Source organism: Rhizopus delemar, genomic scaffold, assembly GCF_000149305.1.
Source record: "Rhizopus delemar RA 99-880 supercont3.14 genomic scaffold, whole genome shotgun sequence".
NCBI lineage: Eukaryota > Fungi > Mucoromycota > Mucoromycetes > Mucorales > Rhizopodaceae > Rhizopus > Rhizopus delemar.
Window position 1 is genome coordinate 48,400 of NW_027137840.1, and position 18,718 is coordinate 67,117.

An 18,718-nucleotide genomic window follows, 5' to 3' on the forward strand; every position below is an offset into this window, starting at 1 on the left:
TGATGGTTGAGAAAAGAGCAACTTTATTTTGTTATGAGCATAAAATTTTCCTTGGTAAATCTCTTTAACCGAAAATATATTTGGTGTGATTGTGTAAACTGAAACTTCGGAAGAAATCATTTCCACAAAAAACACACGGACGCAAATTTAATCACAGATTATCATAAAAAAGCTAACAAAAAATTTTTATTCGATCTTTCTTTTCCTTTAAAGGCACTATGACAACTGTAAAACAATCTCATCCTTTTTACTTTGGAGGTGCGGCTTCTTGTGTTGCAGCTGTCTTTGTTCACCCCTTTGATTTAACTAAAGTTCGACTTCAGAACACAAAAGGTAGTGCAAAGTTGGGAATGTTTTCAACTATGGTCAAGATTGCTCAAAACGAAGGATTTTTTAAACTATATGCTGGACTCTCTGCTTCCATCTTACGACAAGCTACTTATTCAACTGTCCGCTTTGGTGTTTATGAAAAATTAAAAGAAATGATTTCTAAAAATAAGAGTAAGTATGAAAAGAAGGGGAATTTGTGACTTACTTTGTGTTACAGAGGCCAATGTAGGAGAGCTTTTGATTTGTTCGAGTATTGCTGGTGCTTTGGGTGGAGCATTCGGTAACCCAGGCGATGTGATTAATGTTCGTATGCAAAATGATGGGCAATTGCCTCCTCAACAACGTCGCAATTATAAGCATGCTTTGGACGGCATCATTCGCATCTCAAAGGAGGAAGGTTACTCGGCCCTTTTCCGTGGCATTGGCCCTAATGTTAACCGCGCCATTTTGATGACTTCATCACAGTGTGTTTCTTATGATGTGTTTAAGGCCATTCTTTTGAATTATACTTTAATGAAAGATGGTTTGACCCTTCATTTCACTTCAAGTGTTCTTGCTGTAAGTGCTCAATGATATTAAAAAAATCATGCTTACTAATTCTATCATTTCAGGGTCTTGTGGCGACTACCGTATGTTCACCTGTCGATGTCATTAAAACCCGTATCATGTCAGCCAGTACAAATGACCACAAAATGCCATCCACCGCTGTTATGAAACAAATGTTTAAAGCCGAAGGAATTTCTTCATTTTTCAAGGGCTGGACACCAGCATTTATTCGTTTAGGTCCTCAAACAATCATTACCTTTGTTGTACTTGAACAATTCAAAAGTTGGCATAGCGTTCTCTTGGACCGTCAGCAACAAAAATTAAGCACTGTAAAACTCTAACTTATTCCACCTTTAAAAAAAAGCCGCATCTTTTTCATACAAGCATTCACCAACAAAATGAAACAGCATTTATTTTCCCCAATCATAGAATATACACTAAAGAAAGCCTTTTGTTTTATTTACCTAACCATTTCTAAGATATACGTTGTATAGTTATACGTTTAAATTTTTGATTTTTATTTATAAAAAATTAATGGCCACTTTGAGCGAATGATGTCTAACATTGCATCGTTTTCGCCCTGGTCAGATCAGTAAAAAGAGAATGGAAACTAAAAACTCCTTTGGGGATTAAGAGTAAAAAAAGATATGGGAGAAAGAAAGAAGGAAACAAATGAATGTTACTAGTGAGGGGAAGAGGGTAGCCAATCGAGGAATCTTTGCCCTAGCTGGAATGGTGGTAAAGGTTGGTCCTTATCATGAAACAGGTAGTCAAGTTCATAAAGTATAGTACAAATGACCGACCATCGAAGAAACCATGGGGAGGCAAAGTGAGAGGAACATGGTATTCTGTTTGGTAATTTGTTGAGAAGGAACGATAGAGGACCTTGGACTGTTTCTGGCATTTGCAAGCGATGATGCATGTCGAGGCATCTTATTGCATGTTGTTTTGTGAGCATCTGGGTAGGATGTCTTGGACAGGGCTCTAGATTGCCGCCTGATAGCCAGTCAAGGCGCCAGCGCTTGCATCTATTTCTTTCTGTTCTTGTCATTGGTAGCCAAAGGATGGGATCTGATGATATTGTTGGGCTTTTATAGCTGTATACTATTTTCACAAATTATTCTAACGCCTTCAGAAAAAAATTCGTATAGTTTAAAGATAAAGATTGGTTCAAGATTATTTTTTAAAGTTCATAAATTTATTGGTGCATGAACTGCACGAAAAAAAAAGAGAATACTACATTGGCTTACTGTTTAAACAGTCTTCGAACCTAGCAGCTGAATATCTACAAAATCCTTGAATATCGCTCAAAAGGATTCTGCTGTATGCATCTTCACTTCTAGATGACAATGTCTCTTCCTGCAAAAGCTTTTTTCTTTTAAGCTTACTTTTGCAAACTGACCAAAACTGTCCAATTTTATTAAGTCCAAGGGGAGTAAGCCGAAAGATTAATAGTAGCAGCATTGCTCAGTTTGTTCTCTAAAAGCAGCATTCTTGTGAATAGGAATATTGTCCATAACAATGTAGCTGCTCTTCAATCACCCTTGCTTATACAAAATATCACCAGCATTTGTAATGAAATTATAATACCCAATGACAGTTCCACCTTTGGTATTTTCAACAGCCTGAGTACCACCTGCTACTTTTCTCTTCTTCGAAGGGACTATTTCTCTTGGTCTTCTTTGATGCTTATTACATAATAAGGAGAGATAGCATCAAAAATAGTTATTGCTTTGATTCTTATCTTGGGTGCATCTGCAAAAGCACAACAACAACACCCCATTTTTCTATTATGCTACAGAGCGCCTCATGATCATTTCGTTCTATTCATTTATTGATACATTCATAATTATGTTTAGCCATTAGCCTTGTTTTAATTCCATAACAAAGAATAAGCAATGCTATTGTAATCCTTTAAGAAAATTGATAATCAAAATATAAGTAATAGGACCTTTTTAATAGAAGAAAGATAATTATTCTTTGTACATGTTTATCGTTTCTAGTTTGAGAAGTTACATCTTAATTTCTTTGTCTTGATGCAGAATAATCGTGACTTTTTACTATTTGGATTTTGGATTGGGATTGATGACTTGAATGTTTGTTTAGGTATTCTATATTTTGACAACCTATTAACAAGTGTTTCTGTTGAGTCCTTTCAATATCTAACTTTTATTTCTCTACTCATAGTGTTATTGCTGAAACTATTAATAAAAATGATATTATGACCCAAAAACACTGTCAATTTCGATTCTATGGATAAAGGAACAGGAACTAAATATGGATATGACTCAATGGAAACACAATATAATAGGTCTTTTGAGCAGCCTCGATTATTATGATTAAGCCCCCTTAAAATAAACACACTTTAATGAAGAACATCTTGCTTCTATCTAAAAAGTTTTATTGCTTCCGATTTATTTGGTTGCTGTAGAAGCATGAATTCTTGGTATATTTGATAAGTTTTGAACAAGTCAGTACTGCCCTTCTTGTGGAAATCATAATCTGACAACCTTCAAGAGAATACCAAATCCACGGCCATACCAAAGACGAAACAATCCCGAAGTTATTTGTCATGGTTTACTTTGGTAAGTAATCAAATACTCTGACCAACGATTATCAAAATTGTTTGCTGACTTTTTTTTTTTTTTTTTTTTTTTGTTTTTTTTGTTTTTTTTTTTTTTGGTCTCTTAGATATACAAATCAAAAATGCAAAGTGACTATGCAAAACATTTCAGGTATTGAAGACCTTTGTGAGCGTTTATGGAATCGGGATTTGGCAGTATGCTTAAACATGATTCATATTGCTTGTAACCTTCGCTTGAATGGTGAAATATCAGAGAGATTTCAATGTGCTGAGGTGGAAAGAAGAGGACCGATTAGAAGAAGAAGATCTGAAGAGAATAAAAAACGCCGAGTTTTACCTGGAACTCTATAACTATCCAACACAGTTATCGATGTATTACCTTAGATGCACTTTGGTAAGCTTGAACTTAAATAATTTGGTACTTTGTTTATTAACATTCGGTTGTTGCACCTTTTATCATTTAATTTACTTTTTCTTGTTATTGGTAAGTTTCATATTGATATATTATCTATTTTCTACCTACTAATCCTTTTCTTTTGTTATATGTACTCATCATTGCTATTACTCTTATTCTATCTTTTGCATCAATTTTTCTTCTTCTTTTGCTCAAAATTTTTTTCTGTTTCTACGCTAAATTTATTTTTTACTTTTGCACCTTTTTATTTTATTTTATTTGCAAGAATTTTTTCTCAAAAGTATATCAATAATTTTGGAATAAAGTGTACTTATGCTTATCATTTGGACAAGAAGAAGAAAATATAAAAGAGATAACAAGAGATTTTTTTTTGCGCTTTTAACATAAGACGACTTATTTTTTTTTATTTTTTTTTTATTTTACATGAAATCAAATGTATCATCGATGGTCTTGTAAGCTAATTTCTTAGCGGTGATCGCTTCATCGATGATACATTTGGCGGTGATTGCAGCGTGCAACAAGCTTGCATCAAATGTGAATGGAAACATCGGGTGCACTTCAACACCTGCTTCCCCACCAATCGTTATTCCTCGGATAACGTTTCCGTCAACGCAGACCTCCTTGAACGTGGTGGGGAACCCCCTTGCAGCGACAGAGTAATTGAAGTGCAACTCCGATGTTCCAAACATGTTGATGGCCTTGTGGTATTCGTCTAGCAGATTGCTAGACATCTGCAAGTACTTGTGGCTGCTTGCTTTGTCTTCTTTGGCTAGCTGCTTGGCCAATATGACGCGTGTTTCCGCTTGCATGCGATTGAAAATGTGGTATCGCATCATTGACACCAAGCGAAGACACACGCCATAAAGCAGCTCTTCCTTTTGCGACTTCAGTTTGGACAGCAGCGAGTCCGCAAAAGGGAAAAGAGACTTCCACGTGGCTGAGAATTGGGAGGGGGATTCATTCGGCTTTTGAAGCTCAGCATAATGGTAACTGATGATGTAGTTACAAAAGGAGTGGAAGTGGTCGAATGAAGCCTTCAGCGGGTCAGACTCAGCATCACCTCGTTTCTTGTATGTATGTGCCAATTTTTTAAACCTAAAGTAATAAAGTTTAGTTACATTTATTTTCTTGTTAAGAAAAGTAAACTTACATAAAAGTAAACACCTTATATTGCTCCATCGTGTTTGATTTGGGAGCTGTCGCTGACAAAGCATGTTTACTATGGCTTGATTGGCTTTCAGGTTCATCTTTCATCTTGCTGGCAGTCTTCTTGGGTGCCTTTTCTTCTTCAGGACTTTCTTCTGCCTTTCGCTTCTGTGGCTTACTTGATTCAGCCGGCGCATTCAAGGATAATGCAGTATTTATATCTCGTGATGAGCGAGTGGCGTCTTTTTCTAAGCGGCTTGAGGAGGAAGTCTTTACACGCTCTTCTTGAAGAGGAGGGGATGGGGACGGGCTGATCGTTTCACCTTCTTCAAGTTCTGTGTCTTCAGACAACTTTGCTCTTTCAACTTTGTGGGTTCTTTGCTCCACTGACTGCTTCTCCACTGGTCTTCTTTCTGCTGACTTCTTCTCCACTGGTCTCTGCTCAAGTTTTTCGGTGGGTTCAGATGGCCTTCTAACAGTGGGTTCAGTGAGTTTCTTCTCGGTAGGTTTCTTGTCAAGCTGCTTTTGAGCAATGCTATGTTTCTTGGTAAAGTTATCTTCAAAGTTCTTTTCGGCGAGAGATTTTTCAACGGAAGTCTTCCTGAGAGGAGATGTAGACTTTTTAACAGGGATAGATTTTTTAGTAATCTTTCTGTTTTCAGCCGACGCTTTGTTTGAAGATGAGATACTCTTGATATCATTAGCATCTAAATAAACAAATGAAAATTAATAAAAAGACAGGAATAAAAGAAAATCTTACGTCTTTGGGCGAGCTTCATGAAAGAAGAAGTTGGATGGCGTTGACGGACGATTAGTTTTGGACGAGGGATCAGTTTAATAGACCAACGTGTCATGGGTGTGCTAATGAAATGTTAATTTGGTTTTTTATATTTAAATGTATTTGCTTACGTAGGAATGCGATTAGCAGAAGCTTTTTCAAATTCAATTAATTCTTTAATGGCCATAGCTTTCTAAAAACAAAACAAGAATGTGAGATACTATGTTTTATAAATGTGTATATCTATTTTTACCTGTATTTTATCAAGTGGCATGGAAGTACGGCGCTTGCCTTTGTCAATTGTCTTATCTTTTGTCTTGTGAAGATCAGATTTAACTGATTTCTCTTGATGACCAAAAGCTTTTGAAGAGCTTGCGACAGGTGCAGCACGAGCAGGTGGAAGAGGTGGTTTTGCAGCTTGAGGTCTTTTGTCACCAGTAGCAGTAGCAGTAGTAGCATTAGCAGTAGCTGTAGCTGTAGCAGTAGCTGTAGCTGTAGCAGGACGAGAAGTAAGATCAGGTTTCTTCATAGTCTCTGACGGACGAGAAACAGGGTCAGGTCTTGACTTTGATGCGCTTTCTGTCGTTGGACGGGGACGATTGACACGATCGGGTGTTTTGAATGTACCAGGGGCTGCAGCAGGCTTTTGTGAAGATCCAGGTGTAGGTCTTGAAGGCACCTGAGCAGATGTAGGAGCCACAGACTGTGTTGGAGCAGCAGCAGCAGTAGCAGCAGCAGGTCTTTGAATGGGTCTTTGTGTATTGGTAATGGGCTTTTGCGGTGCAGGAGGCGCAGGCAGTGCCTTCTTGACAGGCGGTGTTTCTTTAGATGTCTGAGCTGAATCAGGATTAGGAGCAAAGTTTTTTGATCTGGCCTTGATATCAGCAATGAATGACATAATTTCAGGATCATTTTTAAAGGCATCTTTTCTCGTGTTTTGAGGGGCATTGGTATGACTTGAGCTAGGTTCTGGGTATCTAGATCTTGCTGTTGTTGACTGTCTCCAGCGAGAGGCATCGCCACTGACGATTTCTCCTGGTTCTCTGGCGGGTAATGGTCTGCGGGAATAAGGTGATATGATTTCTTTGCGATCAGGAACAGGAACCTTGTATGAGGGATCAGCAGCTTGATGGCAACGCCTCTTTAACAATTCCCTGTTGAGGGGAGGTCCAATGTATTTGTTGTATACAGGCCAACTTTCTTTCTTCAAGTAGCGTATGGATGGCACCGGTATCTGTCTAACAAATTCAGTAGGTCGACTTAATGAAGCATGTACTAATCTGTGATGGTATGCATAAGGAACATTGCATCGAAAGCCCTTCATTAATTTTGGAATGATTGATTTTATTTCATTCTTTGTGGGTTTCTGTATAGTTGCGTCTTTTGGTATATTTTTATGTGACAAGGCAGCAAGCAACCAAGGTGGATTCACTTTAACAGATAAAGACCGAGACTTGCTGGGACGTGTTGGCTCTTTTTTAGGATGTGGTCGTTGTGATGGTTGCCCACTTTCTGTAGAATGTTGATTTTGTGAATGGCGCATGCGAGGATCATACTGTGACTGATTGGGATAACTACGTGCACGTTGATCTAGATTAGACCTCTGACTATCTGTTGGGTAGTTTCTTGGTGGGTAAGGACGATTTTGGTAAGCTTGACTTTGACGATTGTTGTTAGACATCAGGTAAAATAAATAATAGGAAAGTTTTAAAAAAAGAGAGAAAAAAAAAAAGTCCTTTTATATTTTCATGAAAATTTAAAAAAAAATAAAAAAATAGAAAAGGTTGCTTTCAATTGGCCGATAAGAAAAACGGACGTTTAGTTGAACATCCCAACTCTATTTTCATCAAACACAAACACCATCTTGTTACATCTTTTGATACAAGGCATTGGCAAAGGAAATTTGAACCTGATTTGAAAGGGATAAATGGATCTTGCAATTCTTGCAAGTGCACCATATTCACCAATAAACACAACAGTGTACCTTAACATTTGAAAAGAGAAAATGATGCTTTGGATATCCACCATTCTCTCCATTGCTTCTCATTCGTCATTCTAGTCATTTTACTTGCCCTTTTTTTTAGATTCTCTTGTTTGGATCGTGCACTGTAACCTTAAGATCCTGTTATGCAATACTGAAAAACAATAATGTCATCCTCTTAGGTCCCAGAGAGGGCGTTCCAGGCTTCTGTAAGCAGGGAAGGGAAGGGAAGGGGGGGTACGATCCATATGGATGCTGCTGCTGTTTGATATGAATACAATATCCATTGTATTAAGATGTTTGATTTATTATCAAGTACAAAGGCTTTTTTTTTTCTGCTTGCTAATAGATTCTTTCTTTGGTTTGATGATTATTTGTTCGTTTAGGAAAGAAACAACAGAGTTCCCTTCCTATTTTCTTTTGTTTTTTGTTTTTCTTGGAGTAGCTTAGCGCATGACTGAAAAGAAAAAAGGGGGAGAAAATGGGCTGCTATCCTCCTTAGACACATGTAGCATTAAGCCTGAAACATAAGATTACTTCATCTCTTTAGCTTTTTCTGTGTAATGTTGAATAACAAAGTAAATTGATATCAAACAAGCTAGATCATGCAAACAATAAGAGGAGCCTTGAAAAAAATTATTGTTTACTTGTTTTATTCATGACATCCACTTATTCACATGTCTCTCGAATTGATTAGGCATGAATTGTTGTATTTATGAAAACCCTAAAGAATCCTTTAGTACGTTCAAAGTTATTTTTAGCTAAAAGAGCTCTCTTTTTTTTTTTTTTATTGAATAGTTAAAAAAAAAAGATATTATCAGAGTATTTGAATTGAATGCCAAACTGCTATCTTTAGTTCATTTAGACTTTCTATGCGCAAATCTTTGTGAATTATAAGCCTGATTTCCCTCAAAAATAATAAAAGCTTCTTAGCCCCTTTTTAATGCACGTAAGAATATTATTGACAGTTGAAGTTGTTATCCTAGCCAATCATATAAACTGGTGTAACGCACAGGTTGAAAAATCACACTATTTTTTCTTTATTGTTATTTTTTTTACTGTCGTTAGTAGTTTCTCAAAGTAGAAAAGCGAATCAACAATAAGCTCAATTGTGAAACACTCATTCTTGTTTGAAGTTTTTTGTTTTTTTTTTATTCTTCAATCTAAAAAAATAAATCAACAATCCGAATTGTGGAACACATGCTTGTTTGAAACTTTTTTGTTTTTACTCTCGTTAGTATCTCTAAAGGCTCAAAATAAATCAATAAACTCTATTGTGGAACGCATACTTTCATATGGATTTTTGTTTACAGTGCGAGCGGTGGAGTTTGTCGCGTAAGCCAATAATATTTTGTTGCCAAGGGGGGATCTTGAGGACAGGAACGCCTAAGAAACGACATTTTTACGGTATCTTACGAACTTATTTTTGTTGATTTATGCTCAAGCAATTGTCGCATATAAAAGTTTTATATGTCGGTTCTCTTCAAATGTTTGTCGCAAATGAAGATTCTATTTGTCCAGCTACAGTGAACGCAGCATCAAATTGCGGGTTTAAAAAATTGTATTTCCCGCACTTTAATTTTTTTAAACCCGCTGCATTCCCTGTATTTTTTTAACTTGAATGTAAAACAGCGGCCTCACCCTACTTTGTGGTTTCAACAACCTATTGTACAGTGTACCGTAGCCTCCACTCACTTTAGGGATTGGCATTATTAAGTTAATGTCATTCAGAAAGGATAGTAAAGCAGTAGGACTCAACCCCTGCCCGCGACGGTGGAGAATCTTCAAGATTTTTTTTTTTTCAAAAGGTAACTATACGTTTATATATTAGAAGAAAAAGGAAGAAAAGAAACTAATATCTTTTACTTTAAACTGTTTATACTAGAGCCAATTTTTTTCCTGAACGAATCCTTTTTATGAAGTTCTCAATTTACAATTTATAGTGTTGTGCCAGTCCTTTGAATGTTAAAATCAAAATAAAGTGCAAAAAAAAAAATAGAACTTTCCTTTTATTTTATTTTCTATTTGTTTATTGAGTGAGTGGACCCCAACAAAGAGGGGAGCTTTGTATGTCTGTGCATATTAGAATATTCATTTAAAAAGTTATTGCCTCTGAACCATTTGTCAATAGTTTCGTTTCTTATTCAGGCAACATATATAAAATGAGGAAGAAATCGAAAAAAGTTAGACAACATGAAAGAATAAGTATTGGTAGACATAAATTAACAGAAAACTTTATTTACTCATCATAATCCAACATTTGCTTGGTTTGCATGATGATGATCTGTTTCCAATTAAGCAAGCGAGGTATTTTTTTGACGAACAAGATTAGCTCTTCACAAGTCGTTGGGCAGGTGATTGTGAAGTACTTTCTCTTTATGTACTCTCCGTTTTTCAACAAGTAAATACATTCGAAGATAATTTCTCCCCCTGCAATACAATAGAAAGAGTATTTTAGTCAAAACAGAAGTGATGTAGTACACTGAAAAATACTTACCAAAGAAGCGAATATAATGTTGGGGAATCGGGTAATTAGCCGTTTGCAGTGCTTCAATGTATTTCAATGTATGTAAAATCTTGCCCACCATCTTTGTTTCATCGTCTTGCTCTTTCTTATCAGTGGTGTTGAACTTTACACCTCCAGAAAATTCAACAAGAACAGGAGTAATTTTTTTTATCTTTGATGGCAATAGCCACTCCGTCCCATTTGGTTGTACTAGTTGTATGAATCTCTCTTTCAAACCTATTGGAACAAGAACTTATAACACGTTAGTGCTTTATACATTGGCATGCATATACATATGTAACATACCAGCCAAGATTAATGGTATCATTATTAGACAAGATTAATGGTATCATTATTAGACAAGAATAGGTTATTCAAGATAAACACCGTTGTCAACGATGCTGTTGTAAGCTCCATACATACATGCTGCAAAGGGTTTCTAGGGCTGGTGATTAAATTGAGGCTAAAGAAATCGAATCAAAAGCGTTGGTTATGAAATGTACTATATTAAATATATGCAACAAACCTACAAATGCGTAACAACGACCTCAACAAAAGAGAGATCCGCGTGAATAATGGGATCAAATGTCTCATCGCCCAAGGTAGATTTCCTTTTTTCCAACTGACTTGACCAACATGTAAATCCGTATTGCATACTTCCCAAAAGTATTTGCTGATCTGTAGTATGTCATTCATCGTTTTCATGTTGCTAAAAGAAGGTAAATTATATAAACAACGAGAGAGTACGACTTCTCCTACTTTCTTCATTACATATACATGTTCATTCTCTATCCTTGTTACAAAAAAACTAACTTTGAATCCTACTATATTGAACTAAAAGACATTTTGTTTGTTGTTGATGTTAATGGTGCGCTGCGTAAGTATTGCTGGTTTTAATGCGTCCATATTCAATGCTTTTTTAGAGATATTTCCAAGCTCACATTCGCCATAACCAAAGCATAAGTTTTCATTGTTATTTATTGCACTGATAATTGCATCTAGTGTTTTTGGAGTGTAGTCATCAGCAGCCTTGTTCGTCCATCGCAAAAGTATGTTATCTTGAGTTTCAGAGAGTATTGTAATGAGTAAAGGAGTATAATAAGTACTCCATAATTCGATCTCTCCAAGCTTTGCAACATCAACCTCTTTCTTCGGAAGAAAATTCAGCATACAAGCAATACCCTTGATGATATTTTTCTCGTAAATGGTTATTTCTTCCTTTACAGATAGTTCCAAAAGCTTGATCATTCCCATTTCCAATAAAAGCACACTACGCTGGATATCATAAATAATCTTTGAGATTGCTAAATATACTGTATTCACCATCGTAAAAGTGCAATCAAAATGAGTACATTCTTAAGTATTTGATCTAATAAAGTACCACCAAAATACTTGATTTGCAAGCTGTTATACTGATCATCGGCTACAAGAAGCATGTTAAGATAAGCAGCCAATTCCGTAATATTTTTTTCAGCAAATATCAATCCTTCTGTTTTAACCATACTGATCACACTGCGTCTATAATCAAACAACATCTTTGAAACGTTTATACTATTGATATTCCACCTGCTTTTGGGTAGTTCTTCATCGTCGGATGATTCGTCATGCTCGTTGTCATTATCGCCGATGGTTGTAGAGTCAAAAATACATCTGTCTCTCCAAAATGATACAACTTTTTCTGATTTGTCCCAACTTTTCAAAGCATTCAACAAAACGTCTCTTTTTCCAACTGCAATCCATTTACGTATAATACTTTTATATCTTCTGTTCCGTTTAGATTGTTGTCATAATTAAAATGTTCAAAGAAATTTTGCGGTGTAAGTTTATTCACATTTTCTAAGCACCATCACGCATCAACTGGTACATGTCGTCTTGATTTTGTTTGTTTGGATGTTTTAGGCATTTTCGATCAAATTATTTGTTTGACTCATTTGAACATATAGTCCATATATATATACCTTTTACTTTCGTGTCGTTTGTATAAAGATCAACAAGCGGCAGGTACCATAACACGAATGATAAACAACGATGACTCTATTCTTCAATGTTTGTCAGGGTTTCTGCAACACCAAGCATTATCAAAAAGCTAGGTCCTTACACAAAAATTAACAGTGAAATAAAAAGAATTTTAGATTACAATTACTGCTTGAACCCTCAGCTTTTGAAATTGATACCTCCTTTGTTCAATGGTACTATTATTCAAGATGATGGCATTGCTTTAATTATTTTGGCTGCTGAAATTTACTCTAGAAGCAACAACATTTATTTTCACTCAGAATCAACCGAATGTTCCATGCCTGATGGCAATAATCATACCAGTTGTTCAGTATATGCTAAGTCAGATGGAAGGCCAGAAGTCCAAAAATTAATCATTGGAAGCACTTCTGTAAATTTGTTGGTGGTGTCATCGATTGATGTATCCAATGACTCAAAAGTACATGTGGGGCCAGGTGTAAAGTTTGGTCAAATAGAATCTCTTCTGAAACCTGTTGTATCTTTATTCGTACAGCTTCTCAACGATTTTGCATATTGGCTCCCAATCTTTGCAGCTTTTTTTTTTTTTTTTTTTTTTTTTTTTTTTTTTTTTTTTTTTTTTTTTTTTTTTTTTTTGTTAAAAACTGGATTGTATTCGACAAAAAAAGTCTTCAAGTCGATTATTCTTGAAAGTGCCTTTGTTATGAATCACAGCCAATGCAAACAGTTGAAGCAAATGTGAAGATATTAAAGCCAGAGAGTTTGGTCCAAAACCATACCCGCTCGAAGGCAAACTACACAAAGAGAAGATGGTTGCAGGCATGGTCAAGATGGTGTCGAAATTGTGAAGACTACTTCTCCAAGGTTTATATGTCGAGACTTTGCTGAAGTGTGTCATTAGTTGTCGCAAGTTGCTCAAATTTGAAGGCATTGATACTTTATCGCCGAATTGTCTCACCAATTGTTCCTGAACATTTAGAGAAAGAAATAGGAACAAGTGAAGAAATTAACGTCAATAAATTCTGTCTTGACAATAACATTTCTACGATTGCAAAGGGATTGAGCAGTACAATATCTGTAGCAAATGCCAAAATTTCACAAAATATACGAGACAAATTCTTGTCACTTTATAAATAATTTATTTTTCTCATTTGTGAAATAAACTCATCTATCGTTAGAGTAAAATATTACTTTTCTTTTTGTTTATTTTAACTCGAATGTGCTTTCGGTGTACTTTTAGATACTTATTCAAGTACACCAAAAGTACACCAGCTAAAAGGTACACCAAAAGTACACTAGATAAAAAGTACGCTAAAAGCACATCAGCTAATAAGTGCACCAAGGATGAAAGATGTAAGTTGGTCATCTTCTAATTGATCCATTCTGTGATATTAATTTTTTGTTACTCAGTATTTCCACTCTCAAAAAGACTTGGAAGGCCTTGAAGAAGCAAGGACCAAAAACAACAAAGAGTATGAAGAATATTGTCAAACAGAAATACAAATAGAATAAACATCTTGTTGAAATAAATTGGTCGGCTTTTTGAAAACCAATTGGTCACTTTCTGGAATTAAGTTGGTCAGCGTCAAAACTGTATTATACTTCTTCAAAGTGGTAAAGACATATGACTTTATTAAATTGACTGTTTGTTTTTGTAGTCTTCAAATCTTTTAATGGAATGTCGAATGAAGTTCTGAAGATGCTCCAGGGGAACAGCTTCACAGCCCTCAATAATAATCCTTGTTGTCAAAGTTTCAGTATCCTTTAAGGCATTAAGAACAGTATGATATCATGAAACATCAAAATAAGATTTTATTATAAGACACGCCAGTTAGGGCGTATCGACTTGACGACGTAGAGTATCGATAATCTTCCTACAAGTCGAAAAAAAAAAAAAAAGAAATCATGGCATTTCAGTGTCCATTTTTTCAACTGCTGGGTACTCCTCTTCTTAAAAAAAATGTCTTCAAAACATATTGCTAGAGTTTCTAGTTTCGTTGTCTGGATTTGCATTAATTTAATTATGTATCTCTAGACTCCAAGTTATTACTGTTCAAAATGAATCCCAAGTATCTTCTAGGAAGCGATTTAATGGCCAAGATTATTTTGAGAGATGCTAATGTAATTGATATGATCGTTTGTGCAGTTGTTGATAAGGAATCCTCATTAGCTATTTTGGTTTGTACAGGCACTGATTGTCCATGTAGGTGAGAAAGCAAAATTGTTGTACGCTTCAAGACCAACTGAGTGGCCCAATGGCACCAAGTCTGATGTTGTTTATACTGCTTCTGTAAGCTCTAATGAGTTACCGCCAGTGCTAGTTGAAGTACAGCATTTCATCACCATGGACTTCATAAACCGACTTATGAGCTACTCGTTGTCTATCAAAAAGAAACTGAAGGCAAAACCAATTGTAATTGTATTTGGAACACATGCTATTAGAGGCGATGTCAGTAAAGCTCTTGAGGCGACAGAATTTTCATTTATGAAGCAGATCTCATGCAAGTACTGGGCTGAAAAGTGCTATGTTTTAAGCCAAAGCACAGTTGGCGAAGCCTCTGAGAAGACCGCTCCTCTTCCCCCATTAATGGCAATTGCCTACTTTTTCTCCTCACAAAAGCTCTCATTGATGTCAACAGAGTACCACAATTATCCCGCCTTGCAAACTCTGTATTCAGTTGCTAAAGAGCAAACAGAAATACATGTTTTAGTTGAACAATCAACTTGTGATGTCCTACTTGAAGTATGCAACCAGACTAGTTTACAGCTCAAGAAAATTCTAAATGCTCTTGACGAAACACCTGACACCTTCTCAAAGAAGCACTTACGTGCTTATGCTGATGATGATGCTCTTTATACTCAGACCTGCAGGTACAAATACTCAAGAACTTCCGAGGTTCTTGTTGAGTCCATGCCACCACCCGAGCTACCCGAATCTGCCAAAGATTCTTTAAGTCTGGCCAGCTTCAATACTGAAGAAGTAATAAAGACGAAGTATGAATCAGTATGGTTAAAACAGAAGGATTGATATTTGCTGAAAAAAATATTACGGAATTGGCTGCTTATCTTAACATGCTTCTTGTAGCCGATGATCAGTATAACAGCTTGCAAATCAAGTATTTTGGTGGTACTTTATTAGATCAAATACTTAAGAATGTACTCATTTTGATTGCACTTTTACGATGGTGAATACAGTATATTTAGCAATCTCAAAGATTATTTATGATATCCAGCGTAGTGTGCTTTTATTGGAAATGGGAATGATCAAGCTTTTGGAACTATCTGTAAAGGAAGAAATAACCATTTACGAGAAAAATATCATCAAGGGTATTGCTTGTATGCTGAATTTTCTTCCGAAGAAAGAGGTTGATGTTGCAAAGCTTGGAGAGATCGAATTATGGAGTACTTATTATACTCCTTTACTCATTACAATACTCTCTGAAACTCAAGATAACATACTTTTGCGATGGACGAACAAGGCTGCTGATGACTACACTCCAAAAACACTAGATGCAATTATCAGTGCAATAAATAACAATGAAAACTTATGCTTTGGTTATGGCGAATGTGAGCTTGGAAATATCTCTAAAAAAGCATTGAATATGGACGCATTAAAACTAGCAATACTTACGCAGCGCACCATTAACATCAACAACAAACAAAATGTCTTTCATTCAATATAGAAGCGTTTTGCCAAATATGAAATATGAGACAAAAACTAAAAAATACAATAGTTGTGAAACTAAAGATTGTATATTGCTTTATTAATAAAAATCATTTGAGGGTATTTATACTTTTTGAATGTCTGGGTCTTTACCGCTATTTCAATTGATCGGTTAAAAGAATGATATGGAAAATGAAGGAAGGTTAGTGGATAATCAATAACCGCTGTCTTCTTGACGAATCAAGGAACAATGAAGTAAATAAATTATTGATTTAACAATAACTATCGAATAGGATTGGATTGAACTGTCGTTGTTGTAATCAGGTCCCGATATAGTCGTTAGAACGCCAATAGGGACAACAGGGCAAAGTTGGCTATTGCAGAAATCTCACATTTATCAAATAAAGATCTGGTTAGACTATAATTCTGGTTTTCGTTCCAACTACCACCAATACTTTCAGGAAACGAATCACCACTCCTCTCTGCATGAGCACCCATAAAGCCATTTCTTGAATATGTTTCTGCTGTTAATACTAATAATGAAAAATTATCTGACGCTATGCTTGATCCTGGGAAGATGTTAACAGTATGATTCAAATCCAAATATTCACTTTTTTCTTTAATGTCATCATTTAACTCTACGTATGACTCCAGAATATCATTGATACATGGGAAATTGCTATTTTTGATGTTTTTCTGAAGGTTACATACTGTAAACGTTTCTGGATACTGTGATTCATTATTTGGGAATGTCATACTTGCATTTAAGCTGCTTTCAGTAGACTGCGGTAATCGTTTTAGTAACCTGGATGTCTTTTCATTAATCAATGCGCTTGTTCTGAATGAGTTTTGGTTATGTTTCAAGTCAATATTAATCAAATCTAAACCCAAGGCTCTCATAAGTGGTTCCGCCCTGATTCGTTTAAAGTCCTTATCTCGATCATAGAATAAAGTATCATATGTTGGAATACCAATCTTTCATTTTTCTCCAACTTCTTCGATATGGACATTGTAATTGAAGTGCTGGCTTTTGAAATGCTCTTTTGGTTCCTTGATGTCTACATTGCATATTATACATCTGTACTCTCGATGAAGAGACAGTTTCATTTGACACACAACTATCATTGAAAAAAATATAAAATAAAACAAGAGGTTAGCTTTGCTTTTAATAAGGTAACTGTCGAGTATGAATGTACTAACCTCCATCAATGTAGATTTGTAAAGTTGGCAAGCATGAGGCACAGTTACCTTTTTAGCGTGAGAAGTGAGAACGAAGCCCAGATCTCGTTTTTGATTAAGGGAACATACTGGGCAAATAAAATTATCATCTTTGTCTCGATCCAATGTCAATGTCTTTGATTCGCCTAAATAAACATGTGAGTATAATCAACACGATGAGCTTGCAAACAAACCTTCATAATTTGTATAGTTGATGACAATTGAACTTTGACGATGGATTTTATGGTGGTTTTTAACTGTGTAGCATCTTTAAAGGTTTCATTGCATGAATCGCAAGATACATGGGAATATTTGGTGACAATTTTTTGATTTCGTGGTGTTAAAGTTAATTTAATTAGGACCGTTGGGTTTGCTTTTAATAGAGCTGAATTAATAATCACTCGGGGATGAAGAACACAGCTGATTTCTTGATAACAATGATTTCAAGAAATAGTGGATTTAGTAGATTTTGTCATGTGCCGAGTGTTAACCGTCATATAAAGTGTGTTTTAACAAACAAACAAACACATACCAAAAATTACACATGAATAAAAGGGAAGGAAAAACCACTGCTATTCCTTCTTCCTTCTTTTTTTTTTGGGTTTACTACAGCTATGTCTTCCCAACGAACCCTATTAAATTTGATAGGAGTTATCAGATCTATTGTGAGATTGGAATTTGTAAAGTTTTTATAGTATAAAGTAGGCTTGTTATGAAGGGTTTTTGACTTGAGACCAAGATTTTGAATAGTGTTTGGTTCACAAAATAGTAATAGATTGAATATAAGTTCGCTTGTAATAAGTGACCACCAGATCTTGTTAAGTAGATCAAACTGTTTTGAGTAAAGTAAAATAAAAAGATAAAATAAAAGGGATTACAATAAAGTGTATATGCTTCAAGGGACTTCTTGTTCTTGATGTTAAGTAAAGTAAAAGAAAAACAAAGAAATTTGCTTTGAGTGATATTTATTATGCACATGTATCTGTTTATATTTTTCTGGATTTGAACCAGTTAGATAGAGAAAAGTCAAAAGTTGTCAAAGCTTGCTGCATTGCGTTACATTATTATTTTTCGTATAACGCCTATGTAAATCATCTTAATAATGGATCTTCAACTTTCTCGCTTATATGTCACCTCAGAATGCATTCAGTTGAGTTCTCTATATATTGATAATGCAATAAGTTGATGGATGATTGCATTTTTAGTTTAAATAAAGCCGAATTTTACTATGATAAACATTGCAAAACAACTTCAACTACATTGCTGAATCTTCTGACATACGAAAATATTCATCTAATCAGTTGGCAGAGTAATCATGGATTTTAAAGTGCACAGAGTGATATCCGTATCCATAAGCTACCTGGTGGGTGGCAGCTGCCATTTTCTGGTAAGGTAAAAATCTAGCTTTGCTAGTAGTTTTGTACTTATACTGAAGAAAGCTGTAATCCTTAAGTTAAATGACTTTAATAATACTGATAAACACGCTTCGGCGCATTCTGAAGCGGTATCAAAAAGTTTTTTTGTCGTAGGTTGGTGAATACAAGCAGCCATCTGCAATGAGACGAAGATGATCCCC

At 35.5% G+C, this 18,718-nt stretch overlaps 5 protein-coding genes across 5 annotated transcripts; 3 read left to right on the forward strand and 2 right to left on the reverse strand.

The window, feature by feature from the left end:
• Nucleotides 1-218: 218 nt before the first annotated feature.
• Nucleotides 219-1,217, forward strand: RO3G_14366 (uncharacterized protein; the record flags this gene model as incomplete). The annotated part of the gene is made up of 3 exons (XM_067668950.1): nucleotides 219-501; nucleotides 548-888; nucleotides 942-1,217. The coding sequence occupies 3 exons, from the start codon at nucleotides 219-221 to the stop codon at nucleotides 1,215-1,217; spliced, it is 900 nt and encodes a 299-aa protein (XP_067525051.1).
• A 3,077-nt stretch (nucleotides 1,218-4,294) lies between these two features.
• RO3G_14367 (uncharacterized protein) lies at nucleotides 4,295-7,480 on the reverse strand (the record flags this gene model as incomplete). The annotated part of the gene is made up of 5 exons (XM_067668951.1): nucleotides 4,295-4,970; nucleotides 5,026-5,728; nucleotides 5,782-5,882; nucleotides 5,931-5,992; nucleotides 6,053-7,480. 5 exons carry the CDS (start codon nucleotides 7,478-7,480, stop codon nucleotides 4,295-4,297), a joined length of 2,970 nt encoding a protein of 989 aa, XP_067525052.1.
• A 2,539-nt stretch (nucleotides 7,481-10,019) lies between these two features.
• Nucleotides 10,020-10,368, reverse strand: RO3G_14368 (uncharacterized protein; the record flags this gene model as incomplete). The annotated part of the gene is made up of 2 exons (XM_067668952.1): nucleotides 10,020-10,210; nucleotides 10,278-10,368. 2 exons carry the CDS (start codon nucleotides 10,366-10,368, stop codon nucleotides 10,020-10,022), a joined length of 282 nt encoding a protein of 93 aa, XP_067525053.1.
• Nucleotides 10,369-12,330: 1,962 nt separating this feature from the next.
• On the forward strand, nucleotides 12,331-12,769 carry RO3G_14369 (uncharacterized protein; the record flags this gene model as incomplete). Its single annotated transcript, XM_067668953.1, has 2 exons — nucleotides 12,331-12,672; nucleotides 12,758-12,769. The coding sequence occupies 2 exons, from the start codon at nucleotides 12,331-12,333 to the stop codon at nucleotides 12,767-12,769; spliced, it is 354 nt and encodes a 117-aa protein (XP_067525054.1).
• A 1,549-nt stretch (nucleotides 12,770-14,318) lies between these two features.
• RO3G_14370 (uncharacterized protein) lies at nucleotides 14,319-15,399 on the forward strand (the record flags this gene model as incomplete). Its single annotated transcript, XM_067668954.1, has 3 exons — nucleotides 14,319-14,381; nucleotides 14,449-15,240; nucleotides 15,346-15,399. The coding sequence occupies 3 exons, from the start codon at nucleotides 14,319-14,321 to the stop codon at nucleotides 15,397-15,399; spliced, it is 909 nt and encodes a 302-aa protein (XP_067525055.1).
• Nucleotides 15,400-18,718: the final 3,319 nt, after the last annotated feature.